This window comes from Puma concolor, chromosome A1 (genome assembly GCF_028749965.1).
Source record: "Puma concolor isolate L17-30 chromosome A1, mPumCon1.1.hap2, whole genome shotgun sequence".
In the NCBI taxonomy this organism is placed as follows: Eukaryota; Metazoa; Chordata; class Mammalia; order Carnivora; family Felidae; genus Puma; species Puma concolor.
Window position 1 is genome coordinate 78,708,717 of NC_141667.1, and position 27,142 is coordinate 78,735,858.

Here is a 27,142-nt window from a genome sequence, read left to right on the forward strand (position 1 = left end):
CTCTTTAATACTTCTAGGAAGAGACCCCCTTTGGTCCTGCTAACATTTCTGGCCTTCAGATCCTGAGATACAATTGTTTTTTTAAAACCATGTACATCATAAACAAATTGAAAGTAAACTAAACTGTGAACAGATACCCAGAGTAGGTGTGTTTGCTTGACAGCATACTAATTCAGGAGCAATAACCAGTGGGTTCCTATGGATGCCAGAAACAAGCTTGATTAATCAACCCCTATCTATCAAAGTCTATTTTACCACAGAGAGAAAACAAAATTACGGAATATTATGAAATAAAATTCGCGCATCCATATTAAAAGGTTAAGCCAAAGAATTGGGATGCCTACTTTTGGAGCCTAGCTTGCCATATTTCAAGGAAAAAAAAAATGCAGAATTTATCTTTTGTGAAAGACTGCACCTATTGATTTTACCTTAGATTTTAGGGTTTGTTTAACCCATAGCATGGGTATGGTGTATTGCAAATCTGATAAACCCTCTGACAATGGTCACATGCCTGTTGCTTGGAAACAAGTAAATCTACAGGCTTCCTGGACCTCCCTGACCACACTGGTACTAGTCTATTTAAAATTTAGCTAATTAACCCATGAGAAGCTATTAGCTCATAATAGTTTATCAGCTTACTGAGTAAAATGCGGTTCGAATTTTAGGAGATTAGACCCTGAACAGATGAAGAGTTGCAACAGACTGAGTGGGAAAAATACATAAAACAAGGGGATAAGAGCTAAAGTCTGAAGCTTAAAGACTGCTACCCTTCCTGATTTGGAGATAAAGGATTTAAAAACAAAACAAAAACAAAACAAAACACAAGCTGTACTCTATGTCAAGAACTTTCTTCAGGCAAGGAGGTGAGCAGAGTCAAAGGATGAAGTGAACACCTAATCCTTCTTAGGTAATAACAATAGGTGGAGACTAAGGCTGCTTCAAAAAGGACACTGGCAGATTAAGAACAATAACTATCAGAGATGTTCGGCTTACTTTACTTCAAATGCCTATTTAACAAAGGCAATCTGAGTGATTTTGTTTTATTCTTGGATGACATAGCATGGGTACTGAAAGAACCTGTATAGTAAGAATGGAGAGAAATACAAATAAAAACATATTTAGAGATGAAAAAAAAAAAAAATCAGAGCCAGACACCTGCCAATACATCCTACACTGTGGCTTTATAATAGGATCTTTTAATGGAACACACAGCATTCAAGGTTTCTCAATGAGCTAGTCATGAAAGCTTTGGGGAGGATTCCTCCCCTAATTTCTTCGCTCTATCTTTATCTCTTGCTTTGTAACAGGCTATTCCCATGGGCAGGTAAAATATATTGGAGTCTGTGGATTTAAAATGTTCAACTTCTGATATAGGAACTGATAGTGTAAAATGAGAAAATATCAAACATCTATCTTACTAAATCAAGCATAGCATCTATATTGAGAATAATTTTTGCTTGATTCTTACAAGTCACTGAAACTATTCATAAAAGTCATTACTGACTGGGATAGCTTTGGTGGGGTAGCCAGAGAAATATTCAGGGAAATAAGTATTTTAAATATTTATGGAATGGCTTCTTTCACTACATTCATCCCTTCAATCCTTTTTTTCTAAGTTCTTTTTACATTCCAACATAAGAAAAAAAAAACAAACTATCTTTCCTTTATTGTTTCACTTAGAGAGGCAAATTAGGTAAAACTATACTACATAAGTAAAAAGGAATAAAGTTAAAAAGGACCAAAAGAAAAAAAAAAAAACAAAGGACCAAAAAAAAAAAAAAAAAAAAAAAAAGGATAGGTGATACAGGGTCAGACTATACCTTCAATGAGGCAACTAAACCCAGTAACCACCTGTGAGCTGACTCAGTGTGGTTTGAGTACCAAGCCCAACAGCTTGTCTTCACTGTATTGTAGTGACTGTCTATCTAATAATTATAAGAAATTAGGCAGAGAGAAGCTACTTAATTTTCTAGCCCCATGCGGTGATTGATCAGTTGAAGTGTATGACATCTATAAATTACTCCAAACCCATCTTTTCTCTAATTTACTCTAGTCCTAAACTATGACCACAATTATACTACTTTCCATTGATCTCTAATTCCTAGGGTAGGTTCTTACCAACAAATTATAGCCACAAGTAAGTAAAAAATGAGAAAGGAGAATAGTAACAGGTTTTCACAACATCTAAGATATCACCAGGTATTTTATAATGTACACATAACTTTATAGATGAAAATCCTAACCATTTTATCAGCATGCTTGTTACATATCCAAAGAAGCTAAAATCTGGCATACTATCTGGCACTTTAATCAAAGTGTGGCTTATTATGATTACTATTTAACAGATTTGCAGTTCAGTAATGATTATATGAATATAATGAAATAAGAGCATTTCTAACAAACATGCCAGAATTCCCATATTCAGTTGAAGGATATTCTCTTTAAAGTAGTCACTTAGAGAATTTGTGTATTTCTAATAAAGTTGCTGCTGCCCAAACATTTCAGTAACACCTTTTTAAATTTGTTTTTAATTTTTTTAAATGTTTTTATTTATTTTTGAGACAGAGAGAGACAGAGCATGAGCAGGGGAGGGGCAGAGACAGGGGAGAGACAGAATCTGAAGTGGGCTCCAGGCTCTGAGCCGTCAGCACAGAGACTGATGTGGGGCTCGAACTCATGGAGTGTGAGATCATGACCTGAGCTGAAGTCAGACATTCAACCGACTGAGCCACCCAGGCGCCCCAGTAACACCTTTTTTAAACCTAACTTAGAGGGGTGCTTGGGTGGCTCAGTCAGTTAAACATCTGATTTCAGCTCAAGTCATGATCTCATGGTTTGTGAGATCAAGACCGGAGTCAGACTCTGTGCTGACAGCTCGGAGCCTGGAGCCTACTTCAGATTCTATGTCTCCCCCTCTCTCTCTCTGCCCCTCCCCTTCTTGTGTTCTGTCTCTCTCTCCTTCTCTCCCTCTCTCTCAAAAATAAATAAACATTAAAAAAAAAATTCTAAACCTAACTTGGAGATCATTTATTAAAATTATCTTTACTTCATCTTAAACATTATTCTTATCTTCAGGCAGATTTGATTTTTACCTCCATTTAGTTTTAATTCAAAAGTCAGTTTATAAATAACAGCAGTTAGTAAATTAATTATTACTATTTCTAAGATACTATAGTATATGATTTTCAAATATCACAAAATGGTAGGTAGGGGGCTAAAATTAAATCCAATATTATGTTGTTTTAATTACATTTAAAAATGAAGAAAGTTTATATAAGAAATCTGGATCCTTGGCTTCTCTTAGAAAACTATGAGTTCATAGTACTGGGCAAGTGTTTCCTCATGGTAACTATTGGTGGGAGCTAAACTGAGGCTGCTCCCTTCAGAAGAGGAAATGTATTTTCACTTTTAAGTTCCTACTTAGACAACATATAAAAATACAGTGACATCAAGGGGACTAGACTTATTGTAGTTAATTTAAGCCAGTTAACATACTTGATAAAACTAAGTTGGCATTTCAGGTGGCCAAATACTCCAACTTACCTCATTGCTAGAGGATTACCTATCCTTGCCTTGTTGAACTCTGGAGTAGCCTTAGGGTGTGTTTTGGCCAATAAAATGTAGATGGAAATGAAATATATCACTTTAGGGCAGAAGCTTATGAACTAGCATGTAGTTCACCACATCTGGACATTTAGCTACGAGGCATTATTCCAGGCAGAGGTTTCTCCATCAGCATTGACCCTGAAGAAAAGACAACGGAAGAGTAGAATCACAGTCCATAACAAATGGGCAGCAATCTTTGTTGTAACCCACTGTGATCTGGGGACCATCTGTTACTACTAAACAACTTAGACTATCCTGATAGACAGACACATATTTAATTTACCTCCCTGGCCCATATCAGCAACTAAATTTGTGACCCATGCTTTTCCTGTAAGTTCCTTTCTAAGTTTTAGAATGTGGAAAACTGAAGCCCAACAGGGTTAAATAGCTTAGAGTTAATAAAGTCAGTCTCTGTATTCAGGTCTGTCTGACTCCAAAGTTTATGCACTTACTTTAATTCCTTTTTCTCCTGCACCAAAATATATGACTGGAATGTTTTGTCATTACTTCTTTCACAATACTGTAAATAAATAAAATGGCCTTGAAATTCACATTTTTCTAAAATATCTAATCAAAGAAGGTATCTTAACAAGTTGCTCAATAAAATAATCTTTTTTGAAAGATTTTTCTAGAAACCATATAATATGTATATATTAATATACAATTCTATAGTCTTTGGATTTATTCTGTAAACATATTCTGTCTGTACCATGTTAAAAGAATTTTTACATCATTTCTTGTTTTGCAAACAACTCAGACATTTATTAATTTACAAAAAAACACAAATGCAAAGTAATAAATTTGGCTTCTTTTTCCCAAAAAAATGGGAAATACATCTTGGTAAAGAAATTTTAAATTATTTTTACACACCAGTTGGTTGTTGGGATTTATAGTTTTATCAAGAAAAAAAAAAGGCAAAAATCCTCCCCAAAACAGTCCCCCCCAAAACCCACAAAAAAACAAAACATTAACTGATTACTATATAAAATTGTTTACAACAATATGGTAAGCAAGAAACAATAACTGATCAGAAAACACCCTGCTTTAAAGTAATTTTCACACAGATTTCTACTATAGTGCAGTTCACTCCCAACAACTGTGAGCCCATTAAGAGCACTTCTGTACATTCAAAGACGTAACAAAATGATACAGTATTTATTGCAACAACAAATTAAAGGTTGTTATAATATATATAACTTAAATACCCCGCCCCTAGTGATAAATTGGCTTCTTATTCCTTAAACATAGAAATTCTGCTCTTCATTGTAGAAAGATGAAGTCCTTTCATCAAAAGGCACATTCTTATCTGCAAAAAACAAAACAAAAACAAAAACTATAAATGTTCATCCTGGAATAAACTTGAACACATTTTAAAATATCCCCAAAGATTTGGCCTGGCAGGAAGGTAATGAAAGTATTTAATGTAAGGGAATTACAATGAATGGCACTGAATAAAACAAACGATTATTTTGCCTATATTAATTAAATCAGACCCTATCTTTTGAATTATAATTCTAACATTTCCAAAGAGATTTTATATGGTAGTGACATGTAGAAGAAGTACAGGCAAATCTATTTCAAATATATAGTCTCATGTGAAAACAGGAGTGACCATAATACTTAATGCTTTGATTTATTTAAAACAGGGCCTGCAACCTATTCAGGTATGTGTGCTAAGTTTAGTACTTAAATACATCACCAAACATATACCGAGCTATTATCTGCCAGAAAGAATGCTTGATACTGGGGAAGATGGTGATGACAAAAAAGAAAAAAAGAGAAAAATAATAAACATTATTCCCTGCTCTTGTTATAGAACCACAAATAAAGGGCAGAAATCACTCAGAGGACAAAAAACCTGGCCTAGAAAGGAAGTCTGAATTCTAATACCATCTTGGTCAATTATTTACTGGATAAGTTCTTCTTCTTAAGAATGGCATAAAACAGGGATGCCTGGGTAGCTCAGTCAGTTAAGCATCCAACTTCAGGTCAGGTCATGATCTGGTTCATGAGTTCAAGCCCCGCAGTGGGCTCTGCACTAGTAGTGAGGAGCCTGCTTGGGGTTCTCTCTCTCTCTCTCTCTCTCTCTCTCTCTCTCTCTCTCTCTCTCTCTCTTCTCTCTCTCTCTCTCTCTCTCTCCCACCCTCTCCCCCTCTCTCTCTTGCTCCCCCTGCCCCTTCCCCACTTGCTCACTCTCTCTCTCTCTCAAAATAAAGACATAAACTTAATTTAAAAAAATTTTTAAAAATTAAAAAAAAAAGTAAAGAAAATGGGATAAAACAGGGGCACCTGGGTGGCTCAGTCGGTTAAACATCTGACTCTTGGTTTCAGCTCAGGTCATGATCTCATAGTTCGTGAATTCGAGCCCTGCATTAGCCTCTGCATTGACACTGTGGAGCCTGCTTGAGATTCTCTTTCTCCCTCTCTCTCTCTCTCTGCCCCTCCCCTGTTCATGCTCTCTCTCCTCAAAAATAAATAAATAAACAAAAAAAATCTGCTTATTAAAGCTTTTTAAAAAAGAATGAGATAAAACAGTTTCCAAGAATTTAAGAATGTCTTTTTATGGAAACCTTCAGGATGAAAACAGAAAACTATTATAATAAGAGTCCAAGAGCTGGGAAAGAGTTGAGAGATGCAGACCAATCACACTATTTGTCAGGTGACATGGTAAGGAAGAAAAGCCAAGATTCACAAAACAGAATTAAGGAGATTCAGTTATTAATGACAGAAGCTCAAGAAGCATTTCAGTCTACATAATCATATTCTGTTGCTCCTTATTTTACCACAGCACTCCTCAGTCATGAGGATTTAGTCACAGAAGTTTAAAGATTATATCAGATTAGATTAGCTGCTCTATCGTTCTATTGACAGAATTCCCACTGCACACACATACACAAAAAGCTACTCTGTTTACATTGGATTCCTACTCATACTGCTCTGCAAAACAGCTACTCGTGAACGATAATTCCTTAAAACACATACATTCATTCTGTGACCTCCAAACCCAAATATTTCTCTTACTAGCTGCCGAATTTAACCTTCAGAAAACATCTTGAATAGTTAGGGTGACATATTATAAGCTGTGTATTTAACACTAATCTACTTTTTGTTTGCTGATAAAAATATTGACTCATTTTTGTCTTTGTTTTTGCTAGTAAAAGGGGGTGGAGGTGTATTGGGAAGAATATAGTTCTGAGAAATTTTGACTTTCTGATAAAGAGACTGAGGTGGGGTGGGTTATTGCCTACCACCCTCTTGTCACCCGAAACACAGATGTGGTGGCTGAAATTACAGCAGTCATATAACCAGGATAAGACAAGCATGAGGAAAGGCTGGAGAAAAGTGCATAAATTTAGACTCTGATCAAACAGCCATTGAGTCAATGTCAGGAGCCAACTACTACAGATTTCTTATGACATGACAGAAACTCTTGAATTCAGAAAAACTTCTGCTATTTTATGTTCTTTATTAAAATAGGGAAAAGTAAAAAAGTTGTAGAAAATAGTCAATCATAGAGAAGCAGAGAGTAGAATGGTGGTTGTTGGGGGCTGAGGGAGAATGAAATGCAGAATTGCTATTCTATGGGTATAAAATTTCAGTTATGCAAGATGAGTAAGTTCTAGATATTTGTCATACAGCGTTGCACCTATAGTTAATAATATTGTATTGTGTACCTAAAAATTTAAGAAAGTAGAGCTCATGTATTCTTAACACAATAAAAAAAATCACCATGCTCTTCTATGAGGTAAAGCAACTGTGCAGTTTTTAATAATTTTTATGGAAACCTCAGTTTGAGTACTTTTCAAACCTCAAGAATGTTTTGTCTCTTCATATTACAAAATGATGCAATAATAAAAAAAAGTCAGTATTTTCAAGGACAACTTAAAAGCTACCTCAGAAAATCTTAAACTATCAAAACAGCTACAAATCCAAATCAAGTTAAAAAAAATGTCTTAGTGCAGTCAAGAGTATTGTTACTCTTTATTCATTTAAATAAATTTGCAAATATTAGATGCCTGTTTTTGTTTTTTTTTTGGTTTGTTTGTTTTGTTTTTCCTCCCAAATTCTTTTAAAGAAGATACAGTATCTATGGATCTGGAAGAATGAATAATATCTGAGAACACTAGGAAAGGTTAATGACTTAATAATTGTGTTTATAACTTTTCTGTCCATAAACTTGAGCTCTTTGTCCCTATATTGTCTTTAACCCCATTCAGGCACATCAGCCTCATGGGGTAGCTATGCTTTGCCTCCCATATCTGTCTATCTCAATCTGGGACTACAATCCAAACAGTCACAGCGGGGTATAAATCCTGAACAAAAGCAGCAAGCATTTCATTAAATGGATCAACTGCTATATGGACAGAAATTTGTGATTTAACTGTTGTAGAAGTGTTCATTTAATAGAATTAATTTAAACCAGATCAAGCAAACATTTTTGCTCTAGGTCTGTTCTGTCCAACAGCCACTAGTCACATCTGGCAATTTAACTGTAATTTCAATTAGTTAAAATCCAGTAAAATTAAAACTTCAGTTTCTTAGTCACACTAGTCAAATTCAAATGTACGAGTCACATGTGGTTAGTAGCTATCAAATTAAATAGGATAACTCCAGATCATGCAATGAGATGAGAAAGGGCATTACCAAAAAATCTGATGTTACATAACATTTGTTAAAATAACATACAAATAATTCATGTTCTTGGGGCACCTGGGTGGCTCAGTCGGTTGAGTGTCTGACTTCAGCTCAGGTCATGATCCCACTAATCGTGAGTTTGAGCCCCACATCAGGCTCTGTGCTGCCAGCTCAGAGCCTGGAGCCTGCTTCAGATTCTGTGTCTCCCCATCTCTACCCCTCCCCTGCTCACACTCTGTGTCTGTCTCTCTCAAAAATAAATAAACATTAAAAAAAAAAAAAACATTAAGGCTCTCTTTTATTACCTTTTATTAATTATTACTTTTATCATTTAAATAATGACAAAGTTGCATAGTACCCTTTAAATGGATAAAGTACAGACTAAACGTAACATTACCAATTTTTATCTAAAATAAACATTAGTACTTTGACATACTCTTATATTCTATTTACTTTGAATACTCTTAGTGTTTATTCTGATAATATGTTTCACAGTGAAAGTAGTGTTTTAGGAATTAGAACTATTTTCAAATTGGTAACTGAATAAGACCTTCTTAATGAGTGTTTCTGGTTAAATACTTATATATCAAATCTGCTTTCTAATTCTGATATAGTGATGTTAATATGAAAAAAATATTTTGTGGTCAAGTAACATTGAGCACAAATGTAATGAAGACATATATATTAAATTTAATGAAGCAGAATAGAAGTAGCTAAGAAGCAAATTTAGGGTTTTAAAAATTACATACTTGAAAAAATAGAGGTTAGAGTGGGAGAGAGCCAAAGCATAAGACTCTTAAAAACTGAGAACAAACTGAGGGTTGATTGGGGGGTGGGGAGGGAGGGAAGGGTAGGTGATGGGCATTGAAGAAGGCATCTTTTGGGATGAGCACTGGGTGTTGTATGGAAACCAATTTGACAATAAATGGCATACATTAAAAAAAAAAAATACATACTTGATAAAAATGACTAAAACAGCCTTGAAGTGATGTAAGTGCCAGCTTTTAGAAGCTGCTACCAAGCCTGTTAAACTGTCCTGTGGTGTACATCATTATAAAATACTACTGGTTATTTTAATGTTTGGTGGAAATCAAACAGAATAGCAAGAAAGTATTGTTCCCATTTGTTGTACATTGTTTTAAACTGTTTTGGGGACTGGTTATGAGTATTTGTTTCCAATATTTTTCTTTGAGGAAAAAGGGACTTTTTAGTCATTATATGCTGATTCCTCAACAGTTTTTCTACGCAAGAGGGCTGAAACATCCTACACAACACTTAAAAACCGACATTTGCTTTTTAGTTTTGTGATTTCTTTGTGCAAAAAATTATAGTAACCAAACATAAGAAATCACCTCTCATTTACAAAATTAGGATATCGATAGTAAATTCAAGAGAAGTTATATTAACCAAGTTGCTCAAGTTACTTTTTTTCCCATTCATATATTTTCCCAATTTCACCATATTAATATTAATGTTTAAAGTACTACATATGAGGACACTGCTGGATAACTCTGCAATATCCACTGGAACGCAAATGATAATTCTTACCTAATTATGGTACTTCCATTTTCCTTCCCAGGAGTTTAGTTTAGAAATGGCCACATGACCAGTGATATGGAAAGCAAAAACAAAAACAACCTTACTTAGAATTTCTGGGGAAACTTTTCTCATTCCTAAGAAAGGGATACAAGACAGCAAGTCGCTAACTTCCACTGAAAGTGCCATTCTAGATATGATTGTAGAAACTGCTGGCACCGTCCTATTATCAGCCTGAAAATAAAGCCAACACATGAAGATATGCAAAACCAAGGGGACTGCAAAGAAAAGAAGCCACAGTCTTAATGTACTGTGTCCAGAGTTAACCCTGTGACATACTATTATGTGAAATAATAAATTTCCTTGAATAAACTTAGATGAAACCATATATTGGCAGTTTCATATGGTTCCATCTAATACAAAGAAACAGTGAAAATAACTACCCCAAATCCTACCAACAACAAACATTAAAATTCTGATGTATTAAAAACCAAAGTAAAAACACTCCTCTCAGAAAGAGCTGACTACAAAAAGATAGTTTGAGGCTGTGATAAAATTCTAAGCAAGGAAATTCATTTGCCTCTCTGGAAATAACTTGCTTCCTGTTATTTTGTGGATAGAATCTGGAAAATAAAAAGGAACTAATTTTAGAAAGAACTTAAACAATGAAGGCAGCATCAGTAAGAGCTGATCCCACAAGAATTACTAGCAGTTATACTCTAAGACTAATATGATTCTGCACTGCAGTTGGCAATGTAGGCATATCATAATATTTACATTCCTTATTTTTAGGGTCCTCGTTTGCAAAATAAAGAGTGATAGCAAGTGCTGATATAAAAGACAGAATGAAGAGAATTTAGAATTATTCTCTTTATTATAAAGGTATAAATCAAGTAAATATTTAAAAAATGGAATTAGGTTACAGTAGGAAGAGAAACCTATTATTTAAACTCTCTGAGACTCAAACATCCTAATCTTTAAAATAAGACCAATGTGGGAGTGGGGGATGGCAGTGCCTGGGTGGCTCAGTCTGTTAAGCCTTGGACTTCAGCTCAGGTCATGATCTCATGGTTTATGGGTTTGAGCCCCACATCAGGCTCTGCACTATCAGCTCAAAGCTTGGAGCCTGCTTTGGATTCTGAGTCTCCCTCTCTCCCTGTCCCTCCCCCGCTTATGCTCTCTTTCTCAAAAAATAAATAAACATTAAAAAAAAAAAAGACCAACAGCAACTACTTTGCAAGACTGTCTTGATGATTTCATAGTACATGTAAGGAACCCAGTACAGTGTCTGCTATATCCTCCACTAAAGTAGGTAAAGTAGGTACCTACTAACAAATGACTATTGTAATTGCTCCTATTGTAGTTCTCTGACCCCACTCAGTCCAGGCTCCCCACTGGGTTCATTGATAATATCCCTTATCTTATCCCTCTAAAGACATTTCTACCAATATCATCCATTCCCTTGATTTCTTCTATCATTTATACAGTAGGACTTCAGGTAAGTCTTTGGTGAACGTCCTCTTTTAGGGTCTAAAATGACCTTATAATACACTCTCCACAGAAGTACTAATTTTCCCTCTATATTAACTTTTTAAAAGTGTATTTGTTTGTTTTGAGAGAGCAAGAGTGCGTGGGCGGGGGAGGGGCAGAGAGAGAGAGAGAGAGAGAGAGAGAGAGAGAGATTGATCTCAGGAATCCCATGAGATCATGACCTGAGCCAAAATCAAGAGTTGGATCTCTGACTGAGCCACATTGGTGCCCCTCCCCTCTTTTTAATGGGAGAAGCAAATGGTATCAACCCTGATTATCTGTTACTAAAGTCAGTCACAATGAGATCTGTATGTATCTTTCCCACAAGATAAATATGAAATGTTGACTAAATTGATGGAATTATTCATGTTTATGCATGTTTAATTTCTAACACCAACATTAGAAGATCAGAGCTTTGCTCATTGAATCAGCTTCAAATGAAGTAGCAGAGTTTGGACTGTGTATCTCATTACAGACAATAATCTCTGAACTACAGAAGGTAACAGGAATATAAACACATAGCTAGTCACAAAGTAGAAATGTGTCCACCTTCCCCAAAGTGAAAGACATTTCAAAAAAAGGGTCTGTAACTGTACAGACTATGAAAAAATTCAAAGCAGAGGTCTAGAATCAGTGTAGGTGTTATTTAAATGATGCTTAATATTGTTTGAAAAGGAATAAAAAGGGAGAATAGAATAATGGTTTGATGTTTGCTTCTTGGTGTATGGAAATATCCATCTCATTGCTCATTTTGCAAAAGTAGCTCTAGCCTAGTGAAGAACATTACCCCTGATTGTGCCAAGGTCAAAAAGCAATTAGGTGAGGGGTTCCTGGGTAGCTCAGTCGTTAAGCGTCCGACTTCAGCTCAGGTCATGATCTCACAGTTTGTGAGTTCGAGCCCTGTGTTGGGCTCTGTGCTGACAGCTCAGAGCCTGGAGCCTGCTTTGGATTCTGTGTCTCCTCCTGTCTCTGCCCCTCCCATGCTCATGCTCTCTCTCTCTCTCTCTGTCTCTCAATAGTAAATTAAAACATTAAAACATTAAATTAAAACATTAAAAAAAAAAGGGTGGGGGGGCCTGGGTGGCTCAGTGGGTTAAGCCTCCGACTTCGGCTCAGGTCATGATCTCGTGGTTTGTGAGTTCGAGCCCCACATCGGGCTCTGTGCTGACAGCTCAGTACCTGGAGCCTGCTTCTGATTCTGTGCCTCCCTCTCTCTGCCCCTCTCCCCATTCACACTCTGTCTCTCTCTCAAAAAAAAACAAATAAACATTAAAAATTTACCAAAAAAAAAACCAATTAGGGGAATCTCAAGTCTAGTCAAGATTTCTTTGTTCTGTATTCCTGGCCTACTACCTTGTTAACTATATAAAGATGCCTTTTTTTTTTTTTTTTTTTTTTTTTGTCTAATTTTGTTCACCACCATATATCTTAGTAGAGTATTTGGGGACAAATGACAGGCAGTTTATCACTGCTCTTAATGAAAAAATAAATTCATGAAATTTGCTATGTCCACTGGGATGTCTTATATTTTCATGGTTAAAACTGATTTTCACACTCTTTGACCCATAATCTCAGTACTAGAAATTTACTCTGAAAATGCACATGCACAAGGTTATTCATCGTAGTATAACTTGTAATTGCAAAGTAATTAAAACTATCTAAATGTCAAAGCATAGGCAATGGATTGAATAAACCATGGTACCTACACACCATGGGGTACTATGAAGGTGTTAAAAATGAAAAATATCTTTATGAACTTATAAAGCATGACTCACAGGAGATATTACAAAGCAACAAAAAGGTATAAAATAACATATATTATACCTTTTGTGTAAAAAAGAGGAAAGCATAAGAAATACATATTTCTGCCAACTTCTATAAAAAAAAAAACAACACAGGGTAGATAAACCATAAAATAACGAAACTGATTACCTAAAGGGGTGAGGTGGGGAAAATGACATGTAAAGAATATAAGAGGGAATGCTATTCCTGAGTGTATGTGTGTGTATATTTAAAAAAAAAAAAATGTGTATAGTTTTTACTTTTGGAAGCATGTTAGTACTTTTCATATTAAAAATGCCAATGAAAATGGGAAGGGGAGGAAAAAATCTGAAACAAAAAGCAAACTCAAATGACTTAAATTATATTTCAAGTGATTATGATAATCACACTAAAGAGGGGAGGAAAAGAGAACCAAGCCAAATCACGTACATATCTAACTATATATTCTGTCTTGGGCAAGATGAGGTTGTAAAGAGAGAACTAACAAACTCTAAACCTTAGCTGGCTTGTTTATCATAGTGCCATAGGTAAAGCAATTCTGAAACTGTATTAATATTATTTTAGGAATAAGCAACTGAGTAAATGTGCTGATGTTGTTGGGATCCAGAACATTGTTGGAAGTCATTCTCGTGACAGAACAAAGAGAATGCAGCTATGGAAAAGGAAGAAGGCAAGAAAGAACCCAGTGCCGATAGACCAGCATGATAGAACGGGAGGTATGAAGTAATACTATGTAAAGTTTATGTATATATGTGAATACGCATGTTTATATGGGCATGCGTGTGTGTGCCCACACATTTCATAGCCCTAATGGCTGAAAGGACCAAGAAGTAAGGACACACTTTAGTAACAAAGAGCTCATTTAGGGGCCACTAACAGAAACCAAAGCTCTTTGGAGAAATGGCTGATTCCATCACTACGGCAGGATAGATACAAAATGAGCGTGGAATAGCTTATTAGGCCAGAAAGTAAGGAAGTGCTTTAAAAACAATGGGAGCAAATCACAAGGACACAGAAGCCAGCTTGAAGAGGCTCCCACTGGCAAGTACAACAATGAATTACACACCACTGAAACAAGAGAAGAATCATGATTCTATACTGTCAATAGTTAGATAAATGAATGCAGAAGGAACGAGGAAAAGCTCTTGCTTACACTATAGTATCAATGCTAATTGGTAAATATGAAGGAAATGTTTAAGTTGGAAAATCATTACTTTGCGACTATCACAGTGAAGATCAGATCTGGCAAGAATTAAGACGAATGACTGCTAAACCTAGGGGAAAATTTTGATAAGAATATTTTCTGGGGCGCCTGGGTGGCTCAGTCGGTTGAGCGTCCGACTTCGGCTCAGGTCATGATCTCGCGGTTTGTGAGTTTGGGCCGCGTTGGGCCCTGGGCTGACAGGTCGGAGCCTGGAGCCTGCTTCGGATTCTGTGTCTCCTTCTCTCTCTGCCCCTCCCCAACTTGTGCTCTGTCTCTCTCTGCCTATCAAAAATATATAAATGCAAAAAAAATTAAAAAAGAAAGAATATTTTCAGGATTTTAAAATATCTTCTTGGTTGCAGTGAGGAAAAATTGTAACATACTAGAGAAACTGGGCAAAACTTTAGATAGGTGCATCAAAATTACTACTGCTAATGAAGGAAAGAAGGACATTGTGTGTCTCCAGATATGATAGCCTGAGAAAGTACTTCAGGTAAGAATGTATAACCTGGATCTAATTACAAGGAAACATCAGAACATTAGGTAAACATAAAATGAGGGAGATGCATTTTTCTGTAGCTACACTATGAGGTAGAACACAAAAGAAGAAATGTAGTAAAATATGTTGTTTTTATTTAAATTCTAGTTAGTTAACATATAATGTAATATTGGTTTCAGCAGTGGAAATTAGTGATTAATCACTTAGGTACAACACCCGATGCTCATCACAGCAAGTGCCCTCCTTAATACCCATCACTCACTTAGCCTATCCCCTGCCTACCTTCCCTCCAGCAACCATCAGTTTGTTCTCTACAGTTAGTTAAGAGTCTCTTAAGTAAAATGTGAACAATAGGTAAATCTAGATTTAAAAATAATAGGATATTCTGGGATGCCTGGGTGGCTCAGTCAGTTAAGCGTCTGACTTCAGCTCAGGTCATGATCTCACAGTTTGTGAGTTCGAGCCCCGCGTCTGGCTCTGTGCTGACAGCTCAGAGCCTGGAGCCTGCTTCAGATTCTGCGCCTCCCTCTCTCTCTGCCCTTCCCCCGCTCTTGCTCTGTCTCCTTCTCTCAAGAATAAACATTAAAAACCATTGAAAAAAAATAATAGGATATTCTTTGTACTATTTTTATTCTTAGGACTTTTCTGAAATTATTCCCAAACAAAAAGTTTTTTTTTTCCTAAAGTAGTGCATAAATATATGTTCTTGAGGAAAAAAAAATCAACATAGAAAGATATAGAAACAAAAATGAAAATGAACTGTCAACCTCCCAATCTCAACCTTTCGTCACTAGAAGTTAACCTTCACAAAGTTAGAATTTTTTTTTCTTTTTCTGTTCTGTTGTTGTTGCTCTATTGTATCCCAGGTCAGCGCTAGGCACTAAACAGTTGCTGTGTAAATTGCTTCTCAATCATTCATTTCTTGGATCAATAAATGAATGAATGAATGAATGAATGAATATGTAAGCACTGTTTATTTACTGTTCTCCCTACTTTAATCAAACATATCTACATTAAAGTTTTTTCTACGTCTTTTTTTAAATAAGTGGAGTCATACATAGTAGTAAAAGATTATCACTGGGGTGCCTGGGTGGCTCAGTCGGTTAAGTATCCGACTTCAGCTCAGGTCATGATCTCACACTCCATGAGTTCAAGCCCCGCATCGGGCTTTGTGCTGACAGCTCAGAGACTGGAGCCTGCTTCAGATTCTGTGTCTCCCCCTCTTTCTGTCCCTCCCCTGCTCATGCTTTGTCTCTCTCTGTCTCAAAAATAAAAATAAAAACATTAAAAAATAATAATAAAAAAATAAATAAAAGATTATCACTGATAATTAGAATTACCCCTGAAACATGGTTTCCTATTATTATAACCATTTCTCCCACCTTAACTCTCCAAACACAGTTTCTAAATCTGGTTCCTAATACCTTTCAAAGGCTCTTGAATAATTAACTCCTTTCCATTTCTCTTGCTATCACTCTACTACTGGCCACCCCATGTACTTGCACCATCTAACTGGTCTTCCTGGTTGCCTTACTCCTTATCTTACTTTCCTCCAATCTATGTAATCTTCAAAACACAACTTTGATTATGTTTCCTATCTTAAAATTTTCTAAGTGGCTTTTCATAACCTGTAGAATAATTTCTCACTGATTGTCATGGATCATGATCTGCCTTTTGATTCTTTGTTCTTCCTTGCTCATCACTCTTACTTTTGCGTTCAAAGCTCAAAAATTATTCACTCATTCATTTATTCTCACATAGATTAACATAGCATCTATTTAACTTCTTTTAGTTATATTTTATTACTTTTTAAACTTTATTTTTTAGAGAGAGGGAGTGAGCAATCAGGGCAGAGGGGGATGGGGAAGGGGGAAGAGAGGAAGAGAGAGAGAGAGAGAGAGAGAGAGGGAGGATCTTAAGCAGGCTCAGCGCTCAACATGGAGCCTGACATGGGGCTCAATCTCACAATTGAGCTGAAATCAAGAGTTGGATGCTTAACTGACTGAGCCACCCAGGCACCCCAGCATCTATTTAACTTCTTTTAGATTCTTGAATACTCTATATTCTCTTTTGCCTCTTGTGTTGTGTGCCTGCTGTTCTCTCTCCAGCTCCCACCTCTACATCCACCTTTAATGTTGCTAATTTTTGCTCATTTTTCAGTATCCATTAACATATTACGTCTAAGAGGCTTTTCTGAACCATTAGTTTTTGCTTAAGTGTTCTATGTCCCTAGTACAAGTTCTCATACCACCCTGTATTTACTGTTTATGTAACTCTAATGTCTAGCTCCCTAATAGAACACAAAATTCATGAAAAGTGGGCAACAAGAGTGGTGTAAGTATTAGAGAAAGGTCTGTGGTGAGGCAGGATACAAAATAAAAGATAACTACAGCTAATTACATCTCATGGAAATCATTCCCTCCTTTACATGCCTCCTATATTCCTTGGTTCTGTCCCTCTCCATCCTTCAGCTCTTCTAGTCCACCTTCTCCACTACTACAAGACATACTCTTCTACAACATGTATCTGATTATCTGATTACATACACTCCATACAACACCAATGGTTCCCCATTGACAGCAGGTTGATACCAAACTCTTTAGCAGATTATAAAACTACACATTTCCCTCAAAAAAAAAAAAAAAAACAAACAAACAAAAAACAAAACTTGCACACTCCTATGTCCTGCCAAAGCTGATCCTCCCATCCTTACATGTATAAAAATCCAAGATTTCTGTACTCATGGTATTTGTAACTAAATCTGGACTCTAGTTTTCTTTTGCCCAAAAAATCTCCTCTCTATTCCAACATGTCTTTCCCTATTGAAGGGATTTTTTTTACTACCTCCTTTCTTCATTCCATCTGCTTTGAAACTAAGTCCATAGCCGTTAACTCTGCTTATCCAAACTTCTTAGGAAGCATCTTAACAGCAAGAATAGATCTGAGAATAGATATCAGACCATTAGCTACACTATCAGACCACTAATACCACAATTTGCACAAAAACATGATTTACAAATAGAATAACAGACTAAAATCAAAATATTTTCAGAATGCAAAAAGAAAATCAAGTTTATTAATATTTCTCTTTCTTTCTCTCTCTTTCTCACGCACATACGCACACACAGACTTACTACATGTTACATGTAGCAGCTGAAAGAACAAAGCTCTACAAGGAGACCTACAATGAAGATTTCTTGTGGGGATGATATTCTGTTTATACCTATTTTAGCAAAGCAATGTGCATGTGATCTATTGGTTGGGTAAAACAAAGAACTTCATTAAATAGAACTAAATAAAATCTGTTAGGATAAAAACTGCTAAATGAAATACTGTATTTTTTCTACTTTATTTTTTCACTTTACTTATCAAGAACTTGCCTCCTAATTCATGGAATGAAACTGTCCAACACTTACTTACCTTCGAGGATGATTGGCATCAAACAAAGTGTTATCATCATCCTCATCATCTTGTTCTAAAGGTGTCAACTCCATGTTTTCTATGTTAGTATCCAAAACTCCATATCTCCTAGTCTTTCGGTTTCTTCTTCTCATCCTATTAAATAGAGCATATTAATAAATAAAAATTATTTGGATATGGCATAATGATCCTTATTTTATATGTAATTATAAATGAAAAATAAATTATCCCTCTGTTGCTGATATACGAGGCACTCAATATCAGAATGGCTACGTTTCAGAAATGGAAATGATCTACTACCTAGGATTATTTATGAAACAAAATCTATCCTAATCCTACATGTTGTGTACCATTTCTTCTGTCTGACACATTCTCTTCTCAATAAGCTTATGGTATAGACAGATAAACTTTTAAGCCTTAGTTTGGGTACCATGTTTTCACCGAAGCTTTCTATTCCAGCCTTTTCCCTACTTCCTCTATGCCTTCTTCCCATTGGGCAGGATTAGGTATTTTCTGCCCCACTAAGAAACTCTATGTGATACATGTTCAAATTCTACACTAAGTAGCTTACAAACCTGGCTGCATATTAGAATCACCTAGGGTATTTTAAAAAGCTCCACACTTAGTCCATATCTCCACATAATTAAATCAGATTTTCCAAGGAGAGGAACTAAGCATCAGTATTTTGTTAAAGTTCTCCAAGTTATTCCAATGTGCTGAAAACCACTGTCTCAAGTCAGTGGTTCCTGAAGTGTCATTTCCTGGACTAGCAGAATCATAATCATCTAGGAATTTATTAGAAGTGTAAATCCTCATGCCCATTCAGACCTACTGAATATGAAACTTTGAACTTGGGGCCAAGATCCCTACATTTTAACACTTCTTGTCAGTATGATACATGCTAAAGTTTCAGAACCACTGCCTTAGAGGACAGAAAATATTTTAGGGTGCTAAACATTAATCATCATTTGAATTCATATGGAAGTCTCTGACTTAGGATTGCACTCTAAGGTTTTCTCTCACATAACTTGTTCTTTTCCTTCAAATTATTTATCTCAGTTTGCATTTATATTTACTTGTAGATATGGTTATTTGAGTGTTTATTTGCCTCTCTCTTCCACTAAGTTCCAGGAGGGCAGCTATACATGCCTTGTTTGCCATTGTATTACTGCTTTGTACAACAGTTTCTGATTGATTAGGACGCTCCTTAAATACTTGAGGGTCTCAATGATACATTCTAGCTCAGTGATCCAAATCTGATCCTACAATCAATGCCTAAGTCACCTCCAATGCAATAACCTCAAATCCATACACAAGAAAATATGTTTTACACAAGTTTCTATGGGAGGTTAAAAACAAAACAGAAGATATTTCAGTAACAACATATATGTTTATGCTTCTGGGTCACTTTATATGATGTAGTAAGTGTAAAAAGATATACTATGACTACAGTGCCAACTGGGAAAAGCTATACAAGCCTCTGTAAAGATGACAGTGGATCCCCTGAGAGACAAACTGTCTCACACATATACATACTCAAGAAATATTTGACTCTTATGAAGCATCAAGCATTGTGCTAGCTTCTGAGGGTAAAGTACCCGGTCTCAGTGATGAAAATTTAGAAAATACTACTAAGTCTGGACAAAAAACAAGAAAAGATCCACCAGTCACTGCCTATAGATCTATTTATATGCCTACCCAAACATGTTGGAACAGGAAACAAGAAGTTTCAGTATAGTATTTAAAACTACAAATGCAACCAACGTAAGAGTTAATACTAATGTTAAAACTAATAAAATAAAATAAAATAAAATAAAATAAAATAAAATAAAATAAAAATAGCAAAAAGTAAAAATAGCAGTAAGTAGTATAAGCTAGTCTTTTATATGGCAAGAAACTAAATGGTTAGGTTGTTAAATTAGTAAGCACATCCATGTGTGCATGTCTGTATGTATGTATATGTGTGCAAGCACATTCATACACACTCACACCCATGTAGAGATCAGAAATCTAAACTTTTTCTGCAAAGGATCATATAGTAAATATTACAGACTCTGTAGCAATCACATACAGTCACTTGTCACATATTCACCTTAATTTTTTGCTGTTGTTACTTTGGTTTTTTACAACCCTTTAAAAATGTAAAAAAAGAAAAAAATCTTGACTGATAGGTCTTAAAAAAATAGATCAAGAAACCACATGTGACTGATGGGCCATAGTTTACCAACCTGTGATTTAGACTAATAAAGGTATTCACAGAAAAACTAAGAAAATAAAAGTACTGATCCCGGAAATAGGAAAAGCACAAGGGAGATATACCTAACTAATGGTTCTTTTGAACTACATAATTCAATAACCTTTGTCATGCATTCCTTTGGTTTCAAAAAGTGAATACACAAGAGTAAGTGAAGGGATGTGGCAGTGTAAATTAAGGATATTCAGAGTTAGAATTTCTCCTCTTCCCTTTTGCCAGTCTTTCACTCAATTTTCTAAATCATGTGGCTTTTCAAACATTCTGGCATTTTCACTAAACAAAGAAGAAATTAATGTCATGTGAATTATTTTTGATCCTTCCAGGTCATATATTATTTGTCAAAGAGTCAATACGTCAGTAACCTAGTCATAGTCGGTCACAGGATACCTTGGCAAGTCTTAAAAAAGGGAATGATGGGGCGCCTGGGTGGCGCAGTCGGTTAAGCGTCCGACTTCAGCCAGGTCGCGATCTCGCGGTCCGTGAGTTCGAGCCCCGCGTCGGGCTCTGGGCTGATGGCTCAGAGCCTGGAGCCTGTTTCCGATTCTGTGTCTCCCTCTCTCTCTGCCCCTCGCCCATTCATGCTCTGTCTCTCTCTGTCCCAAAAATAAATAAACATTGAAAAAAAAAAAAAGGGAATGATACAAACGTAGACCTTAAGGACTTGAAATTTTATCTCAGCTGACACTCCTCTCCACTCCCAAGGTCTTCATTGTTTCTTGAATGAATCTTTCAGTGAGTGGCTGAACTAATCTGGCTAATCATGCTATTTTCTATACTTTGTATAGTGTAAATGTTTGACTATATTGGTAGGAGTGAGCACTCTGTTACTTATTTTAGCTTGCACTGTCTTTTATCATTTATATAAATGCTGTCTTCCAAACATGAATCTAAGCTCTTTAAAAACAAGAACCTACAGAGAAACTACATTGTTAGGCACCCAATAAACAGGGGAATGCTGTTCAATTTAAGTGAAGTTAGCATGTTGGGGCGCCTGGGTGGCTCATTCAGTTAAAGCATCTGGCTCTTGACTTAGGCTCAGGGCATCATCTTATGGTTTATGAGATCGAGCCCTGTGTCAGGCTCTGTGCTGACAGCAGGAGAGAATTTAAAGAATGAAACTTAATTTAATAGAATTTAAAGTTGAAATCCAATTTCTCAAAAAGAAAAAAAAAATTTTTTTTTTACTATTACATGGCTGTGATAGTAACATGGGTATAAAAACACCAAATATATCCACATGAAGTGATTTTTCTCAGGGAAGGTCAAAAACACTTGTAAACCTTTAAGTTATTGGGCCGATTTAATAAGCCATGTACTTAAAATAATAATAAATATTGAACATAAAATACAAAACACAAAATAAAACTACACATTTTAAGTAAAAAGGCTACTTTTATCTTAATATGCAGTGTACCTTAGTCTTAAACAAAAGTATAAGGCAGCTTTAAAATTCATGTAATTTTAACAGCTATGGTTCTTTTGTCACAATTGAATGTTTTCTTTAAGCTCATGACATCCCATCTTGTCTACATGTATTGATAATTACATAAATCTATAGTTACACTTTTCTATTAAACATAGTAAATGCATATTGCAACCTGAAAAAAAAAATTGTTGGCTCTCAATTAACAAAAAAATGAGGATTTTATAAATGTGTAGAGGAAAATATAGAAGATTAAAAGGGCAAAAGAAAATAGCTATATGGTTGATTATATTGAATGATATTCACTCATCACATGGAATGCACAAGTAAATGATCTTGAGATCCCTTCTAGGTAGTCAAGTTAATAGCTAACCAATATAGTTTGCAAATTCTTCAAAATTTTATTTTACTAAGGTTGGTAGGAATTATTTCCATTTAAATAACATGTAAAAGCTACAGTACAAAAATAAAACTAAACTACTAAAGTAAGCTTGATAAAATTTTATGTAAAAATGTATGAGGCTACATAAAATAAACACAACAGAATAAAACTCCATTTCATTTTACTACTCTATGAAAGAGAGAAAACTGATCAATGTAACTTGCAGTACCCATCTGGTCTTATTCTTTTTGTGTTCTTTTAAATGAAAGCCTGTAGGTATTAAGTACGGAATAATGTAAGTAATATTACTTAATTTCTTCCAAAGCATATTCAAAACTAAACTGAGGAATATATCATCTACTGGATATTTTATACACAGAAACTTCTCTATATGAGAGACATAATGATTAAGCTAAGTAATTTTTAAAAATTTTTTCTGGGGCGCCTGGGTGACTCACTCAGTTGAGCAACCGAGTTCAGCTCAGGTCATGATCTTATGGTTTGTGGGTTCGAGCCCCATGTTGGGGTCTGTGCTGACAGCTCGGAGCCTGGAGCCTGCTTCAGATTCTGTGTCTCCCTCTCTCTCTCTGCCCCTCCCCCACTCATGCTCTCTGTCTCAGAAATAAACATTAATTTTTTTTTTAATTTAATGTTTATTTTTGAGAGAGACAGGGAGGGAGGGAGGGGCAAAGAGAGAGGGAGACACAGGATCTGAAGCAGACCCCAAGTTCTGAGTTGTCAACCAGAGCCAATGCAGGGCTCAAACTCATAAACTGCAAGATGATGACCTGAGCCCAAGTCAGATGCTTAACCGAATGAGCCACCCAGGTGCCCAAGCAGAGTAATTTTTTTTTTTTTTTTTTTTTTTTTATACGTTTATTTATTTTTGAGAGACAGAGGGAGACAGAGCATGAGCCGGGGAGGGACAGAGAGAAAGAGAAACACAGAATCCGAAGCAGGCTCCAGGCTGTGAGCTGTCAGCACAGAGCCCGACGCCGGGCTGTAACTCATAGACCATGAGATCATGACCTGAGCCAAAGTCAGATACTTAACCGAGTGAGCCACCTAGGCGCACCAGCAAGCAGAGTAATTCCTAATAAGTAAAGGTACAACTACCACAAAATGTTTGACTTGACTATTTTTGGCAAAAAAGTAAATCAGTGACCAAGAATGATTTTGAAACTGATTACTTTGCCATTGTAACATAATGCAAATAAAAATTAGTGAGCCACAATTTTAGCCACCTATGATTTATCAAGAAATCCAACTCAATTGGATATATAACATATTATAAAAATACTTTTATCTGACCTGTCTCTCATTTCCATATCCCATTGCCAAAACCGAATCCATCAGTTATCACTTCAAGTTCTTCAAGAAGTAGACACCAACAAGAGATAAGTCTATGTTATGGCTTGAACTGTGTCTCCAAATTCATATGTTGAAATCCTAACTCCTAGATCCTGAGAATGTGACTTTATTTGAAGATAGAGTCTTAACTAGTCAATTAAGTTAAAGTCATTTAGAATGGGCCCTAATCCAGTGTGACTATTGTCAAAAAAAAAAAAAAAAAAAAAAAAAAAAGAAAAGAAAAGAAAAGAAAGAAAGAAAAAAGAAAGAAAAGAGAACAAAGAAGATGAAATTTGGAGATAGACTTCCAAGTGAAGATGAAGAGTCAAGGAGAGAAATCTGGAACAACCTTCCATATATTAATCTGCTCAGGCTGCCATAATGAAATACCATAAAATTGCTTAAACAATGGAAATTTATTTGTTACTATTTTAGAGTCATCAAGGTATGAGCAAGGTAGGTTTCATTCTGAGGCTTCTTCTCTTGGCTTGTGGGCAGCTTCTATTTCACTGTGTGCCCACATGATCTCTTCTTTGTGTGTACAGGGAGAGAGCTCTTGTATCTCTTCCTTTTCTTATAAGATGCACCTGCCCTATTGGATGAGGGCACTGTCCTTACGACCTCATTTTACTTTTATCCCATCTTCAAATACAGTCACATATGAATTTGGGGGGTAAATAAACATTCAGTTCAGAATATTCCCTCATAGCCTTCAGAAGGATCCAAGTCTGTTAATTAATAGACTAGAGGAGATTTATTAGGGGGAAGGCCTCTGAAGGACAGATGGAGAGAACAGGAGATCCTACAAAGGCTAATGCACGCCTTAGACCTGTGCAAGAGAGTGGAAAAGAAGCATAATTGGTTAGGAAGAGCAGTAGACAATAATGCAATTATGAGAAAGCTTTGACCAGGACAATGGGATGTCCTCACACAAAGGCTGCCCATTAGAGGAGGGAGTCCTCTGTTAATCAGGATGGCCAGATTTAGCCACAGTCAGTCACTGGCTGGAAAAGGCCTAAGAATTACGGCTCTGGCATGGATGCAATGATGGATCCAAAGCTGTGGCAGCTGGAAGTTGTTGGTCAACTATGCTTCCTACAGCAGGGTCTCTTAAAGGGAAGTCTATTCAGTGTAGCTTCATGGCTGTCACAATCACAAAGTCCTATTGATTGTACTTCCTGAGAATTACTGAAATCCACTTACGGTCTTCACCACTATCACCAATTGCCTTGACTATTAAAATAGTTTAATAACCATAGCACTATCTACCTGGCCACCCACTAAGCTTCCCTCCATTTTCTAAAATCTCCAACAATTTCCTTTAGCTTAGCAGTGATGATTGTGTAATACGGCCTATAAAGTCCAACATAGCATGGCTTCTAACTTACCTTGCTAGCCTCACCTTGCTGTTTACTCTACATTCTGCTTCACCTTCTGCACCCCATCCACAAAGCCTTCTAACTCATTCCCATATAATTGCCATACATGCTCTGTCATTGGACTCATACTCTTCCCCACACACCACACTGTTGCTGAGTTAATGCCTATTCATGTTTCAGCTCCAGCTCAGTTATCACTTCCTTAGAGAAGTCTTCCTTAATCTACCTAACTAGGTCATACATAAACACCTAGTACTGGCTTCCATAGCACCCCTGATACATGTCCTTTGAAGTATTTATTCATGATATACTTGTATACTCTTTTGTGTAAACTATTTGTGTTCCCTACTAGATTTAATTTCAGGGGAGCAGGAAGTAAATTTGTTTTTGCTCACCGCGATAACCACAGCACACAGGGAATGGCATAAAGCAGATGCCTACTATCCGTCAAACTAAAATATATGGATTCACATATATATTGCATTTTCTATGTGTACCAACAAAACCTACAATTTTATATGTTAATCATCACCTCTGGGGTAAGAGAAGCCTGAAAAGAACATCATCTCCAAAATTATACCAAAACCTATAGGAGTTAGCCAATTGTTAAATCAGAATACACATAACAGCCTTCTGGCTCAGAGGGAGGGGGGGAAAAGGACTAGAATAATTAAACATATCAAACATGCACTCACTCCAGGACTTCTTAGATACTCATTTAGGATGTTTTAAGTTGAGCCCGGGTGATGTTCAAACGCTATCCAAACAAGAAACACTAGTATTCAGCTTGCAACCTGTACTGAGTAGTTTCATTTTCATCTTTTGGGTATGTAAAATTACAATGTTGTAATGTGTAGTTATACTTCATTTAGATTCTAAATAATTGAAGTTTATCCATTCAAAGCCAAACTGACTTTTTCCTTATTTTCTTTTAAATTCTCAGCATTCTACATGGAGATATATCCAATGCTAACAATATCTCTACCCTATTATACAGGATAAAATGAGCTAATTCTACTATTTTAGATGTCTCAATATTATTATGATTATTCCATTTTTCTGTAAAACAATAATGCTCTCAGGAGCAATTGACCCCATGTTGAAGTTCTCAGACTATGGTGCTTTTTAAAAATTCATTTGGCTTCCTTTCATAATTATAATTGGGTCCTCTCTATTGGCCTATCATCTACCAAGCTCTGTCACTATCATGACCTTGACCAAGTGCAGCACTAAATAGAAGATTCCCTCAACAAAGTATCCTGCCATTCTTTATCTCCAGTAAAATGTTCACTGCTAACACCTAAAAGTTAAAAAAGATCAAATGCATGTTCATCTATGTTGAGGATACTGCACTATTTTCTCTGATAGATCTCTTCTCACCCAGCTCCCTGTAATTTAGCACATACAATCAGTTCCTGTGTTTAAACTTGTCTCCTATTTTATGTTATAATGGTAGATAGCCCCAGGTGAAGTAAATCCTAAATAAGTACCATATAGCTTAGCTAGGACATGTCATGTAGTAAGTGCATAGCACATAGCTCCCTTGTTCATTTCTTGCCTTGGTCTTTACATGGATATCCTAGTGTTCTTTTCCTGGCACTAAAACTTGGGATGTGAGGCTTGATAAATTCTTCTGACCTCCACTTCTAAGAATTCAGCATGGAATTATTCCCCAACTAACTTTAAAGTACTATTTACAACTCAGCATTTCCAAAGTTCATCCTATTTCACCTCCCACTCTAAGACCAACCCCTCTAGTGGGTTTCTCTTACAATCTCCTCAGCTCCCACCCTGTCTCTAATAATCTTGCCAGTCCTAACGTCTTGCTGATCATAGGTATTTTAGGAGGTCAAATACTACATGTATAAAGAATGGTGTGAAGAGGTATCAAAAAACAGAGTAAAAACCCCAAAATATATTACAATTACAACTCTAGACATACAAAATCACTAATAAGGTTAACATTTATCCGGTCTGCACATATGACAGGCAGTGAGCTACACAGCTTACAAGAATTACCTGATATAATCCTCACAACAATCCTATAAGTACCTTCATTTTATACATAGAAAAGCAGGGCTTGGAAAAAATTAAACTTGAGATAGTAAATGGTAGAGCTAGGATTCAAACACAGGCAATTTG

General features: G+C 36.1%; 1 protein-coding gene across 2 annotated transcripts in view; it reads right to left on the minus strand.

Moving 5' to 3' along the window:
* Positions 1–4,263: 4,263 nt before the first annotated feature.
* Positions 4,264–27,142, minus strand: part of FAM174A (family with sequence similarity 174 member A) — a 37,622-nt gene continuing 14,743 nt past the window's right edge. Inside the window, exons 2-3 of one of the 2 annotated variants that reach the window (XM_025924170.2) lie at positions 18,213–18,347; positions 4,264–4,912 (exon numbers count right to left, since the gene is read on the minus strand). In XM_025924170.2, the coding sequence (XP_025779955.1) occupies positions 4,909–4,912; positions 18,213–18,347 (139 nt within the window). In that variant the 3' untranslated portion in view covers positions 4,264–4,908. Of the gene's footprint in view, positions 4,913–18,208; positions 18,348–27,142 lie in introns of those variants that run through there. The other variant, XM_025924171.2, reaches the window with a different exon arrangement.